Source organism: Vicugna pacos, chromosome 3, assembly GCF_048564905.1.
Source record: "Vicugna pacos chromosome 3, VicPac4, whole genome shotgun sequence".
In the NCBI taxonomy this organism is placed as follows: Eukaryota; Metazoa; Chordata; class Mammalia; order Artiodactyla; family Camelidae; genus Vicugna; species Vicugna pacos.
In genome coordinates this window covers 1,885,125-1,898,949 of record NC_132989.1, presented here as the reverse complement: position 1 = coordinate 1,898,949, position 13,825 = coordinate 1,885,125, and the positions used below count along the sequence as shown (strand labels likewise).

General features: G+C 37.3%; 1 protein-coding gene and 1 long non-coding RNA gene across 4 annotated transcripts in view; one reads left to right on the top strand and one right to left on the bottom strand.

The window, feature by feature from the left end:
* The window catches only part of LOC140690784 (uncharacterized), a 68,305-nt gene that overhangs the window by 28,494 nt on the left and 25,986 nt on the right, over window positions 1-13,825 (bottom strand). The window lies entirely within an intron of this gene.
* The window catches only part of LOC140690778 (germinal center-associated signaling and motility-like protein), a 29,764-nt gene continuing 18,722 nt past the window's right edge, over window positions 2,784-13,825 (top strand). The window contains exon 1 of the mRNA XM_072952726.1: window positions 2,784-2,909. Within this exon, the coding sequence (XP_072808827.1) occupies window positions 2,881-2,909 (29 nt within the window). The 5' untranslated portion in view covers window positions 2,784-2,880. The remainder of the gene's footprint in view (window positions 2,910-13,825) is intronic.

Below are 13,825 nucleotides of genomic sequence, written 5' to 3'. Positions count from 1 at the left end.
GTCCAAAGTTATTCCTGAGCATGGGTCAAAGAGCATTTGAATAATACAGATTTTTATTTTATATTTTATTTATGTTTAATTTTATAGATTCCAGAAAGAATGCTGATATTGATTACTAAACTATGTATGTTTAACTCTCTACGTATAATAAATCTAAGTCATCTGCTTCTACACCCACTATCAATTCATAACGACATCAGTTTTCTGCAACTTAACCTCTAACCTTAGCAGGATGTAAACATCAGAACCATTAAGATTTGCCAATTCTTAGTGTCAATGACTGCCAGTTCATTCAAGGAAGTTGAGCTTATTAACTGCTAGTAAAGGACCAAATGCCAGAGGGAAATGCAGCATGAAGTTTGGCTTAGGGGAAAGTTCCTAGGAGGTGATAGAAAGGATGTTCTGTTGAGTATGCTAATTAAAGGTTGAGTATTTGCATTTTGATTAGGGAGAATGAGGCCACAGATCTATACATAGTTTGTTAAACCAAGCTGAACCTTTCATTGTTCAGAATACGTTTTTTAGCTAGGTCGTGGTCTTAAAAGGGATGGTAAACAAGACCTCAAATTCTTCAAAACTATTAACTTTGGTTTTTTTAATCCTTCAACGTTTCTGTTCATTTCTGGAAGGAATGAGGAAATAACTCGAGGAAATAGCTTTCATTGTGATATACTTCCGCAAGTGGTGTCATAAAAGGAAATTTCCCTTCTACATTTGAAAATGTGTTGTGGCAACTAGGACACATCCCTCACAAGTTCCAGATAAGGATCAGTCGAGCTAATTATAACATTGTTGAGCATGAACTCCTCATTCTCATCATCATCACCAACTAGGCAATTGTAGATGACTGTTCTCTGACTATCAGAATAAATGGAAAGCATTTTGTGTCCTTTTCCAAACAAATGAAAGCTGAACTTGTTGGTAGCCAGGAGACCAAGTAGAGTGAAAAAGCAAGTAGAGAATACTGACAGGGGGGACTCTTGCAGAGGACAGAAATGATCTGCATCTGTGGGGAAGTTGAGGCACTGGCTTTGAAATGACTGGCATCTCTTACTCTTCTGCACAGCACTGAGAGTGCTAAATGAAGCTCCTATGACGTGCACATCAGTTGTGCTCGGTCAACTCTCACCGCCACCATCATTGCGGAATACCTTACAGTTCACTAAAACTCACTTTCACTTATACACTATCCATTCTACAGATGAAGAATGCAAGTCCCAGGAGGTTCACTGGTTAGCCTTCGGTAGTAGAATTAAAGTCTTGTCCTTCCAGATGGACTCATGCTAGTGTGAGCAGAGAGGAAGTTAAAGAGGCTGAAGAAACTAGAGGCCTTTGGTGTTACCACATCGCCATCATTTAGTGTCTGAGGTCCAACAGAGGCCTGCTTAATTGAGCATGTAGGGGATGATGAGTTTATCTGTGAGTAATAAACGGTTTATTACACTGGCTCTCAAATCTTAGCAGGCAGTAGAATAGCACATGCCCAGAGTTTCTAATTCAGCAGGTGTGAGTTGGGACCTGAAATCTGTATTTCTAACAAGTTTTCAGGTGACACTGGTGCCGCTGGTCTTGGGACCATGCTTTGAGAATCCCCGGCCTAGTACCTTCCTCCTTAAAGGACCAGCAGGAATGGCATCAGTAGGGAGCTTGATGGAAAGACAAAGCATTAACCCCAGTTGGAAAGAATCAGAACCCATACCTACAAGGTCCTCAGATCACTGTGAAAGTTTGGGAAACAAGGCTTTGGTACACAGGTTCTTAAATATGAATTAAGTAAACCATAAACCCAGAATGGGGTGTGAGACAATCCTGCCTCAAATATATTTCTCTCACTCTGGTGATTGAAACATAACTAGTAATACAAAATTTAGAAATGATTATAAGGCACTTGAGACCCATGAGCTCTGTCGATGGGGAGCAGTAACTTAAACATCTTCAGCCATGGTATTTTTATTTGGGAAAAAAGAAGGAATCGGAACAGACGAACATGCAGTTTCTGAATTCAGCAGATCAATTTCATGCTGGATACAAACTGAAGAAAATCAGTTACCTGTTCTGCTCTCCACTTGGGGGGAAACGTAATGAATAAGCCATTTCACCCCCCCAACAGCAGTGGCTCAGAGTCAGCAGTCAGCTAATCGCCTGCTTTGAAATTATCACCATGGCCCGCTTGTACTTTGTGGCTCTGATGGGTGGTGTAGGGGAGGGAGTGGGGGACCAGATGGTGGAGATGAGTATGTTAGGCCCTGTCTCCTTCCCGCTTGTAATACTAGCCTTAGAACAACAGGAAGAACAATTGCTCTACCTCGAATAACGTTCAGATCTTTCTATTTTCATACTCTTTCTCTGCAGTCTAGTCTTCTGAAGCATCAGACTGCTGAAGAAAGATATTTACACTTGATTTGATTTTTATGAATAGAAGAACAGACATTTTATTTTTAATTATCATTCTTTTTCCTTACAAGAGTTTCTTTTTGTGTGTTTGGAAGAGGACAAAATATTGGGAGTCTTCAAATCTCAGATTTCTGAGAAATAGGATGGCCCCTGCCATGTCTGAGCCTGAAATCCTGGAATTTCCTTGGAAGCAAAGTAAACCCAGAGTGTTAGATTCATTCTCTCTCGCTTCAGCTTGATTCTCCCTCTACATTACACACACACACACACACACACATACACACACACACACACCCCGCCCCTTCCTGTCCCCCTCCCCTTCAGATCCGCCCCTGTCTACTTTACCATGCCTATGCCCATCCCCAGGCAGCTTGTGATTGGTGAAAACACAGGCCAGTGGTCCGATGCAACATCCTGCCCTGTATTGTGGCTGTTGTTACTTTGGTCAAGGCACCCAGGATCTGAGAAACAGAGTCACTGTGAAGGATGGGAAATTATCTCCTGAGAGAATTCAGGTGAGTCCTGACTCCGGGCACAGCCCTTCTTGGAGAAAGAGAGCAGGGAGAAGGAAGCTAGGTGTATGCATTTGGAATAGGGGGGCAGTGTGACTTGAAGAAGGCTGAACTTGAAGACAGCACCCTCTAAGAGCACACAGAGACCTCCCAGTTCACCTTCTCTTGGCTTACTTTGCAATCATGGTAGGTTGCCAGATTTAGAAAGTAAAAATACAAGATGCCAGTCAGATTTGAATTTCAGATAAACAGATACATTTTAAAGTATAAATATCCCCATGCAATATTTGGAGCATTATTGCATGGGTCACACTTACACTAAAAAATTGTGTTGTTTACCTGCAATTCAAATTTAACTCTGCATCCTGTATTTTATCTGGCAGCCTTGGCCTGTGGTCACTTGAATCTGTACACTTCTCTTTCCTCATCTCGGTAAAAGGCTTCCCTCTTCATTCGTTAGCTTCATGGGATCAGTATGAGACTAAACTATCAGGTTCTTGAAAATTACAGAAGCAAAATAGTTCACTGAAATGCTTTTAATTTAAGTAGTACTTTTTTGAGTTTTTTTTTTTATCCCTATCCCCATCAAATGCTTTTGAAGTTGTAGAACAGATACGGATAATAAGTATCATTCTTTTTACACCTTGCTTAATATTAAAGACTGTCTCTGCAGCACCCCATTCACCCATCCACTCTCCCGAACTCCTCCCATACAGTCTTATTATATTATATTAAAATACTAGGCTTAAAAGATGGCATGTAATTGGCATATAACATTAAGTATAAGCTGTACATAGTGTTGATCTGGTGCATTTGTATACCGCAATCTAATTACCACCATAGACTTAGCTAATAACACTATCACCTCTATCATGTCAGATGACTTCACGTAATAGCATTTCTTTTTCTGTGCTACAAACAATTAACATCTAGTCTCAACAGCTGTGAAGTTTATAATACAGTACTGTTGACTATAATTGCTATGTTGTGCATTAGATCTCTAGGACTTATTTATTTCCTAGTTGCGAGTATGTATCCTTAAACAACATCTCTTCAATTCCACCACTCCTCAGCCAGGTAACCACCATTCTACTCTGTCTCTATGAATTTAGCTTTTTAAGATTCCACCTATAAGTGAGATTATACAGTATTTGACTTTCTCTGTCTGACTTACTTCACTTAGCATAATGCCCTCAAGGTTCATCTGTGTTGTCACAAGTGGCAGGATTTCCTTCTTTTTCATGGCTGAATAATATTCCCCCCTCTATATATATAGACTCTTGAACAATGCAGGGTTTAGGGGCACTGAAAACTCCACACAGTCAAAAATCCACATTTATCTTTACAGTCAGCCCTCCACATCCGCAGTTCTGTGTCTGTAGATCATGCGGTACCGTAGTAGTATTTACTGAAAAAATATCTACTTGTAGTTGGACCTATATGGTTCAAACTCTGCTGTTCAAGGTTCAGCTGTATATACATATGTATATGACAATATTATATTCAAGGGTAAACTGTGTGTATATATGTATACATATTTACATCACATCTTCTTTATCATTCATCTGTTGACAGATATTTATACTATTTCCGTATCTTGGCTATTGTGGATAATGCTACAGTAAATACGAGAGTGCAAATATCTCTTGGCTATCCTGTTTTCATTTCTTTTGTATATATACCCAGAAACAGGATTGCTGGATCCTAGGATAATTCTATTTTTAATTTTAAAATAATTTTTGTAGTGGCTGAACCAACAGTGTACAAGTGTTCCTTCTTCTCTACATCCTTGCCAACCCTTATTATCTCTTGCCTCCTTTTTTTTCTCTTTCATTCTTGATAGTAACCATACTAACAGGTGTGAGGTGATATCTTACTGTGATTTTGATAATTTGCATTTCCCTGATATTCAGTGACATTGAACATTTTTTTCTGTACCTATTGTTCATTTGGATGTGTTTTTTTAATACAACTAGGTTGATTTGGTGACACAACTCTCTAATCACATTACTCCTGTGTTTCAATGAGCAAATCCATTCCCACCAGCTAGCAGTTGAAATGTAGACCACTCATTCTGGAGTTTAAAGTCCTATATATTCTGTTTTAATCACTCCCTCCTTGTTTTCTTCTCACTTTGGGCCTTGCCTCCACTGTCTTATGTAGCAGCTGACCTCTAATGAAGTTACTAAGGAGCCACTCAAAGGCAATTGCTACTTTGAATATATCTTTGCAGTCTCTGTGACTCCCTAGAACTTAGAGCAAAACAGGGATTTAAAAAATGTGTACTTAGTTTAGTTAAAAAAATTTTTCTTCCCTTTGTGTCCTAAATGTGTTGTATGGACTTTATACCCTTGTCAATCTGACCACTTGTTAATTTTTTGAGTTCAACCCTGCCTGCCTTGGCTGTCAGAACTCTTGCTCCAAAGTTCACTTTCAATCATTTTTACTTATCATATTCATTCTGCAGTGCTCTGGCCAAATGCTCCATCTTCCTTATCTCTGCCAGAAATTATTATTTATTTATTTATTTATTTACTATTCTATGCCTTGTAAACAGTTATACACACTGATGACACTAAACACATCCTGCCTAGTGTCATGACTACATGGGTGTAAGTCTTGTAGATAGTGGATTCTTTGACTACAAGGGCAGTGTCTTTAAACTCTTTGAGAAAGCCTTGAAATTCTTGCTCATACTCTGAAGAAGGAAGGCTCTCAATAAATGTTTTCTGGCTGATATGAAAAAGCACATGTGATTCTCATTCAAGAAAAGCAGAAGGTAAACTTATCTGCTTCAGAATACTGAGACCCAAAGGAGTTTTCCTTTCTTTTTTTTTTTTTTGTCTCCCTCTTTATGTTGATTTTCAAAATTTCTGACATATACCTATTACTGTGTTGTGATAGGGTTGGTGATCTCTTTTGGAACAACCCTGAACTTCTCTTACTATATTAACATTAAAGCAGCAAGAGGATGCTGATTCAATTAGACCATGTTGTAAATGAAGCCAGTTAAGACTCAGAAAGATGGGAGTGACTTGGTTTGCTCACCTTTGTGGTTGGAAAGACCCTTTCTCATTCTGCTCTTCAGCCATTCCTGTTTAGGATCTTATACCCAACTCCTGGAGAAGGCTATTGGCTGGATCTCAGTTCTATTTTAAAAATCCAGGCTGATGTGAAGAGCAAAGGGGTGGAGGTACCCTCTGGAGTTCTCATGATTGGCATCTATGAATGATGATGCCTCTGCAGTCCAGGGACTTTTCTAGGTCCAGCATGCCGCTACACTCAGGGCAGCTAGATTCAGCAGTACTCAAGGAACTCACAAGGCTGAGTGAAGTACTCAACTTACATTGATTGTAACAACTGATAATTATCTCAGGCTTTATCTCTGCCCTGCACACTTTTAGGAAATTTATTAGATTATCTCATTATTTTTCCGTATCTACTATCCAAAGTGGTGGTTATTATCCTCACATACTGTGATCTTGGGAAAATGCAATATTAAATATGAAAATGTGTCACATAGTTGGATACGCTGATTAATTGGTGATGGGAGATATTTTATTCTCAGTGAGTAAAATATAGGTAATTCCTGTCTAGAGCACTCTTTATTGGTGAACTTGGTAAGGCAGGTTAGCAGCATTTCTTGAAGGTCATACAATCAGATAAAAGAGAAATGGATAGTTTCTGATAAATAATTCACTGGGAAATCACGAAGCTGGATTAAACTTATATTTGATAATAGTCCTTCTTTAGTTGTAATCCTGGACAAATTCCTTGGTTTCTGGGATTCCATGTCCTTATGTCCACAATGGGGATAATAATGTTGCCAGATCCTAGCTTCAGTTGTGAAGATAAATGAAACAATGCATGTATGTTAACAGGGACATCGTAGGCTATTAATCACTGATGGCGATTATTTAACTACTTTCGTACTCTGAAGTCAGATTTTTTTCAGGTTCTTGAGCCATAGTGTATTTCGCTTTAGTGAATTACTCATAGAAATTATTTGGTTCACAAGGAACCAAATTCCATGCACTGCAGATACGACTGACAACAAAATGGAAACATTCCACCTCATAGAACTTGTTTTATTAACAGAAAGGAGTTACAATTATATAAATTATACAGTTCAGGTAGTTAAAAGTACTATGAATTACATACAGCAGAGGAAGGAGTGTGATGTTATGAACATCTAATCTCTGAGGAGAGACCTGGATAATTGAGAATAACCAGATTAGGCAAAAATCTGTGGGATTCACTACCAGACAGAGAGACTATATATATATATAGTCTTTATATATACTATATAAAGGCCCTGAGGAGGGTCTGAGTATGGTGTGCACTGGGATTAGGAGCACAGGACTTGTGGTTACTAAGGTGAGCTGAATTACTACTTGCCAGCTCCGTATTTTATAGCTGGTTGTCCTGTGCTCCTTTCTTTCTCTTTGTATTGAGATATAATTGGTATGTAAAAATTTGCATATTTAAAGTATACATTTTGTTAAGTTGTTACATATGTAAACTCCTGTGATATTATCACCCTGATCAATGTGCTAAATATATTCACCTCCAATTTCCTTGTATTTTCTTCTCTGTGTTTTTTTCTTAACTTTTTTGTTGAGTTATAAGCATTTTACAATGTTGTGTCAAATTCCAGTGTAAAGCACAATTTTTCAGTTATACATGAACATACATATATTCATTGTCACATTTTTTTCTCTGTGAGCTACCATAAGATCTTGTATATATTTCCCTGTGCTACACACTATAATCTTGTTTATCTATTCTACATTTTGAAATCCCAGTTTGTCTCTTCCCACCCCCCACCCCCTTGGCAACCACAAGTTTCTATTCTATGTCTATGAGTCTGCTTCTGTTTTGAACTTACTTTTATTTTCTTTGTTTTAGATTACACATATGAGTGATCTCATATGGTATTTTTCTTTCTCTTTCTGGCTTACTTCACTTAGAATGACATTCTCCAGGGACATCCATGTTGCTGCAAATGGTGTGATGATGTTGGTTTTTATGGCTGAATAGTATTCCATTGTGTACATATACCACCTCTTCTTTATCCAGTCATCTGTTGATGGACATCTAGCCTGTTCCCATGTCTTGGTTATTGTAAATAGTGCTGTTATGAACACTGGGGTGCAGGTGTCATTTTGAAGTAGGGTTCCTTCTGGATATATGCCCAGGAGCAGGATTCCTGGGTCATATGGTAAGTCTATTCCTAGTCTTTTGAGGAATCCCCATACTGTTTTCCACAGTGGCCGCACCAAACTGCATTCCCACCTGCAGTGTAGGAGGGTTCCCTTTTCTCCACAGCCTCTCCAGCATTTGTCATTTGTGGACTTTTGAATGATGGCCATTCTGACTGGTGTGAGGTGATACCTCATTGTAGTTTTGATTTGAATTTCTCTGATAATTAGTGATATTGAGCATTTTTTCATGTGCCTATTGACCAGTTAGTATGTCTTCCTTGGAGAATTGCTTGTTTAGGTCTTTTGCTCACTTTTGAATTTGGTTGTTTGTTTTTCTCTTATTAAGTCATATGAGCCGCTTATATATTCTGGAGATCGAGCCTTTGTCAGTTTCACTTGCAAGAATTTTCTCCCATTCTATAGGCTGTCATTTTGTTTTTCTTATGGTTTCCTTTGCTGTGTAGAAGTTTATAAGTTTCATTAGGTCCCATTTGTTTATTCTTGCTTTTATTTCTATTGCTTGAGTAGCCTGCCCTAGGAGAGGATTTTTGGGATGTATGTCAGATAATGTCTTGCCTACTTTTTCTTCTAGGAGGTTTATTGTATCTTAACATATTTTAAAGTGCACAATACCTTATTATTGACTATAGGTGCTATGTTTACTGCAGATCTCTGAAACTTACTTATGTAGCATAACCAAACTTTATATCCATTGAACAATGCCCCATTTCCTCCTCTCCCCCAGCTCTTCGCAGCAACCACTCTACTTTCTGTGTCTTTGAGTTTGTCTATTTTCAATTCCACATGTAAATTGAAATTATGCATTATTTGTCCTTCTGTGACTGGGTAATTTCACCTAAGCATAATAGCCTCAATGTTCACCCATGTTGTTGTAAATGGTAGAGTACTTTCTTTTTTATGGATGAATAATATTCAACTGTATGCATATGCCAGGTTTTCTTTATCCATTCATCTATGAGTAGACATTTGTGTTGCTTCTATATTTTGGCTATTGTGAATGACACTACAATAAACTTAAGAGTGAACATACCTCTTTGAGATCCTGATTTTGATTTCTTGATGTATATCCAGAAGCAGGGTATATACTGGATCATATGGTTATTATGTTTTTAATTTTTTGAAGAGTCTTTATACAATTTTCCATAGTACCTGCACCATTTGGCTACCTACCAACGATGCACAAGGGTTCCAATTTCTCCACACCATTACCACCACCTGCCGTGTGTGTGTGTGTATATAGATAGATTTATTTATATATATATGTTTTTGATAACAGCCATTCTAACAGGTGTGAGGTGATAACTCAATGTGATTTTGATATACACTTCCCTGATAAGTAGTGATGTTGAGTACCTTTTCATGTACCATCTGTATGTCTTCTTTGGCAATGGAGGGAAAAATGATACAACTGTTCTTAAAGAGTTTAATTTAAATCTGTTCTGCAATGAAAAATGCTTCCTTCTTTTCAAGGTAAATCAGTATTTATGGAAAGCCTATATGTGACAGCACTCTTGACCTCAAGAAAAAATTAACACAGAGGACAGATTACAGTCCTCTAATGCTGATGAAAAAATTGCTAAGCCACTTCAAGAAGCACTGTAGTTAATCACCATTCTGTAACTTTAAGAAATTAGAGATTATATAGCTGAGAAAGCATAAAAACTTTTCAAGTTGACTTCTGCCATAAAGTGAAGTTTTTAAGAGTGTATAGAATGATGATTTGATACATGTATATGTTGCAAAATGATTACCAGGGTGTGATTCCTAGTGTCAAGTCATGGGTAATTTCCACTACATCACAACAGCCTCTTTCCAAGACAGGGCAGACGTTAATGTGTTCTAGGTAGAAGCATAAATATCGTGCTGTAGAAACAAGAGGAAAGAATGAATGGAATTCTGAATTAGAAAGACAGGAAGGAAGGACATGTTTGAGGAACTGCTGTTTGGATTGTGCTGCAAATGTTAGGATTGTTGACCAAACTGGAAAAGACTTTCTAAAGTGTAGAGACAGTGTGGGAAAAGGTATGAGTTTGAAGTATATAGTGGTTCAGGAAATACAATTAATTAATTGTCTGGTAATTATAACAAGTTGTTCATGAATAGATCCAACTGGAGAAGGACTTGAAAATGAGATTCAGCATTTGATGATAAAGTCTTCTACAGATATTAACTACTATATATAAAATAAACAAGCTTCTTCTCTAAGGGATTATATTCAATATCTTGTAGTAACCTATAAGGAAAAAATATGAAAAGGAATATATGTATGTGTATGTATGACTGAAACATTACGCTGTACACCAGAAATTGACACATTGCAAACTGACTATACTTCAATAAAAAACAAACACGATAAAACGTAGCTCACAAAAATTAAAAAAAAAGAAACATTCTTGTGTACAAAATACATTTCATTAGACAACAAAAAAAAAAGTCTTCAAAAGCACTTGGGAAGTGATAATGTAGTGAAAATTTATGAGTTGGAGAAAGATGTAACGTGGCTTATATTTTAAAGAGAATTGTATGAACTCAGTGTGTAAGGTGAAATGAAAGAGAAAAAATGGACAAAGTTAAGAAACTCTTAAAATACACCAGTCAACAGATGGTGAAGAGCTAAAATTCAGCAGGAAAAACCAAAATGAAAAAAGACGTTTGGTGAAAGTAACTGCATTTCCAATGTTTGGCAGTCATTTAGGTCACAGATGTGATGTGAGAGAAGGATAAAATTATTCCCCGAAATGAAATTTAAGATTATTCCTGGCATTTCCAGGGGACCTTTCTGTAATTAGAGAATCTTGGCAGATGCTGTATATATTTGGAGATGAAGGAAACACAGAAACAGAGAGGCAGTGATAGATCTTAGGTGAGACGGAACTGGAGAGTCCCAGCTTCCTCTTACAGCTGTCAAACAAATCCCTATCAAATCTGCCAGATGGAGGAAACAGAAACGCTAAGACTCAGACTCAACCCACTCCCTTTCCTTTTCCTATGATAACGTTCTTTACTTTCTCCAGATGCAACCGTTACCCCATGCCTCTGTGTGGTCATTCACCCAATGAAAGAGCTATGAGTCTTGCACCAAGGGTTTTCCAGATCTATTCTCAGTCACTCTACTCCAATGGTACTGAGGGGAAAAGGAAATGATATTTATCAAGCAGCTGAAGGGTGCCAAACATATCGTACAGTTGGGTTAAATCTTCCTAATAATACAATGAAGAAGACATTGTTATCCACATTCGTACAAGTTTTGAAATTCAGGGCACAAAGGTTTCAGACTCACAGTTAGAAGAGGCAGTTTAAGTCATTAGACACGAAGTCAGCAAGACGCCAAAGCTTGCAAGCCTTGTCTGCTTACTTGAGAGAGAACTTAAATAAGACTTCTTTTCTAGAAGAAGGTATATCCAGGCTGTGCTCTAGGCCTTCTGGACATGGGAGGGTGTGAAGCCTGATGATGGTTCTCTGAGGGGACCGAGGGGATGCAGGGTTAGCCTTCTGCCTGCTGCTCATCTAAAGAATTCAATATTAAATGGATAATCAGGAATGTTTCCTTCTTCTGGAAATCTGTACCTGACACACACATTATGTTTAGAATGTATGAATCTTCTCTCCATCTACTCAGTGATGGAGTTCACGATGTCCTACCTCCAAATGCAGCATCTTGGTATATAGACTATTTTAAGCTGAAGGAGTTTGAGGAAACAGCAGAAGCAGGACAGTTATTCTGACCTCCTCACCCTTTCCGCTCTTCCCTGAAAGCATGAGCTAAATTGCTCACTTGAAAGATGCTCTCCTGTACCAGGAGGAAGGGAGAAATTCTTATCACCAGAGACAAGGAACTGAGGACCAAGAAAGCTATATAAACAAACTGTGTTACATCTTCACCATTTATTTCCCTTAGCCTAAACCCCTCTGCCTTGTCAATTCTTCACAGATGTTTTGTTTCTTTGTCTAAAAGGTATAAAAGCTTCCTGTTCTGCTTGTTTCTTCTGGTCTTCATTCTCTTGTGAAGGCTCCCATGTATATGCAAAAATCAAATAAAATTTGTATGCTTTTCTCCTGTTAATCTGTCTTATGTCAATTTAATTTTAGGCCCAGCCAGAGGCCTAAAGAAAGCAGAGGATAAGTTTTCCTCCTCTACATCATCTACCTATCTATCTGAAGTTTGTGTGTACCCATGAACACATCACGCAAACAGGCCCTAATTGACGAAAAATAATAGGACAATTTCTTAATAATGGCATAAAAAACTTCAGAACTATAGATTGATAGTTTTATTGTTCTTGATCATCTTGAGTATCTTATGATCTCTCTATGACCCAGACTTTCAAAGGTGATAGTTTAAAGGACGATTCAATAACAGAAAATCTATACTGCCTCTGGTGGAATTAGACACAGTCTTAATTTGTTCAGACAAGATGGATTTAGAACTTGTAGAAGGTTTTTGGAGAAATCTTCATAACTGAATCTCTATAACTGTTCATAAAGAAGCCATGCATTCCTGCTCAGGACTAAAATAATCAAATTAAAACCTTGGATATTTCCCAGAGAATAAAGCTTTAGTGTGCCCCTGACTTTAGAAAGGAGAGATAGTAAACAAAATATAGGAAAATCGGCCTTAAGACAAACTTGATTCATTGTCTCAACATTCTGCCATTACTTTTTAAAAAATTAATTTATTTTTTACTTGAAGTATAGTCAGTTTATAAATGAAGATGAATTCTGCCATTACATTTTAAATGTATCAGGTGCTTGGCCAGACATCAGAGACTGGAGCATCTGAGGCAAAGTCCCAAGGCTGAAGCAGGTGAATTTTCCTCGTGTAGGTGATCACATAGACTTTCCCTCTTTATTCTTATTAGCTAATATTTAAGCAAAGGTAGAATCTAACAAATTTCGGTGATGCTGTTACGTTTTCCAAAAAAATAAAGAAAGAATGGGCTAGAGATTTTCAAAACTAACTCTTCTTTGAGACCACTGAGAAGTATTTTGCATTGCCATTTTCATTCAATTTTTAATAAAGTTGCAGGTGCTTTAAAAGTGGAGAAAAGAATAAGGAAATCACCACGAAGAGAGAAACTGAGGAGTGCTAAAAAGTGGTAGCAAGTGTTAAGATGGCCTTGGTTTAAGCCCCTGTCATGAGATTCTTTTGTCTATTTTTAAAATTAACCATACTCCCAAGTTCTTATTTATTTATTTTATTAATCATTGTATATTTATATTTTATATATTTTATAATATATATTATATGTTGTATTATTTATTATTTATTATATTATTATTTGTTATTGTTTATTATTTTCCCCAGTTTTATTGAGATGTCATTGACATATAATATTGTATTAGTTTCAGGTGTACAGCATAATAATTTAACATTTGTTTATACTGCAAAATAATTGCTACAGTAAGTTTAGTTAACATTGATCACCTCACACAGTTGCAGTTTTTTGCGTGTGATGAGAACTTCTAAGATCTTCTCTATTAGCAACTTTCAAATCTATAATGTGTTATTAACTGTAGCCACTGTGCTGTACGTTACATCCCCAAGACTTATTTATTTTATAACTGGAATTTTGTGCCTTTTGACCACCTTCACATATTTCTCTCACTCCCTGCCACCCCTCACTTCTGGCAACCATCGATCTCTTCTCTGTATCTATGTGCTGGTGACTTTAAGATACCACATATAAGTGAGAT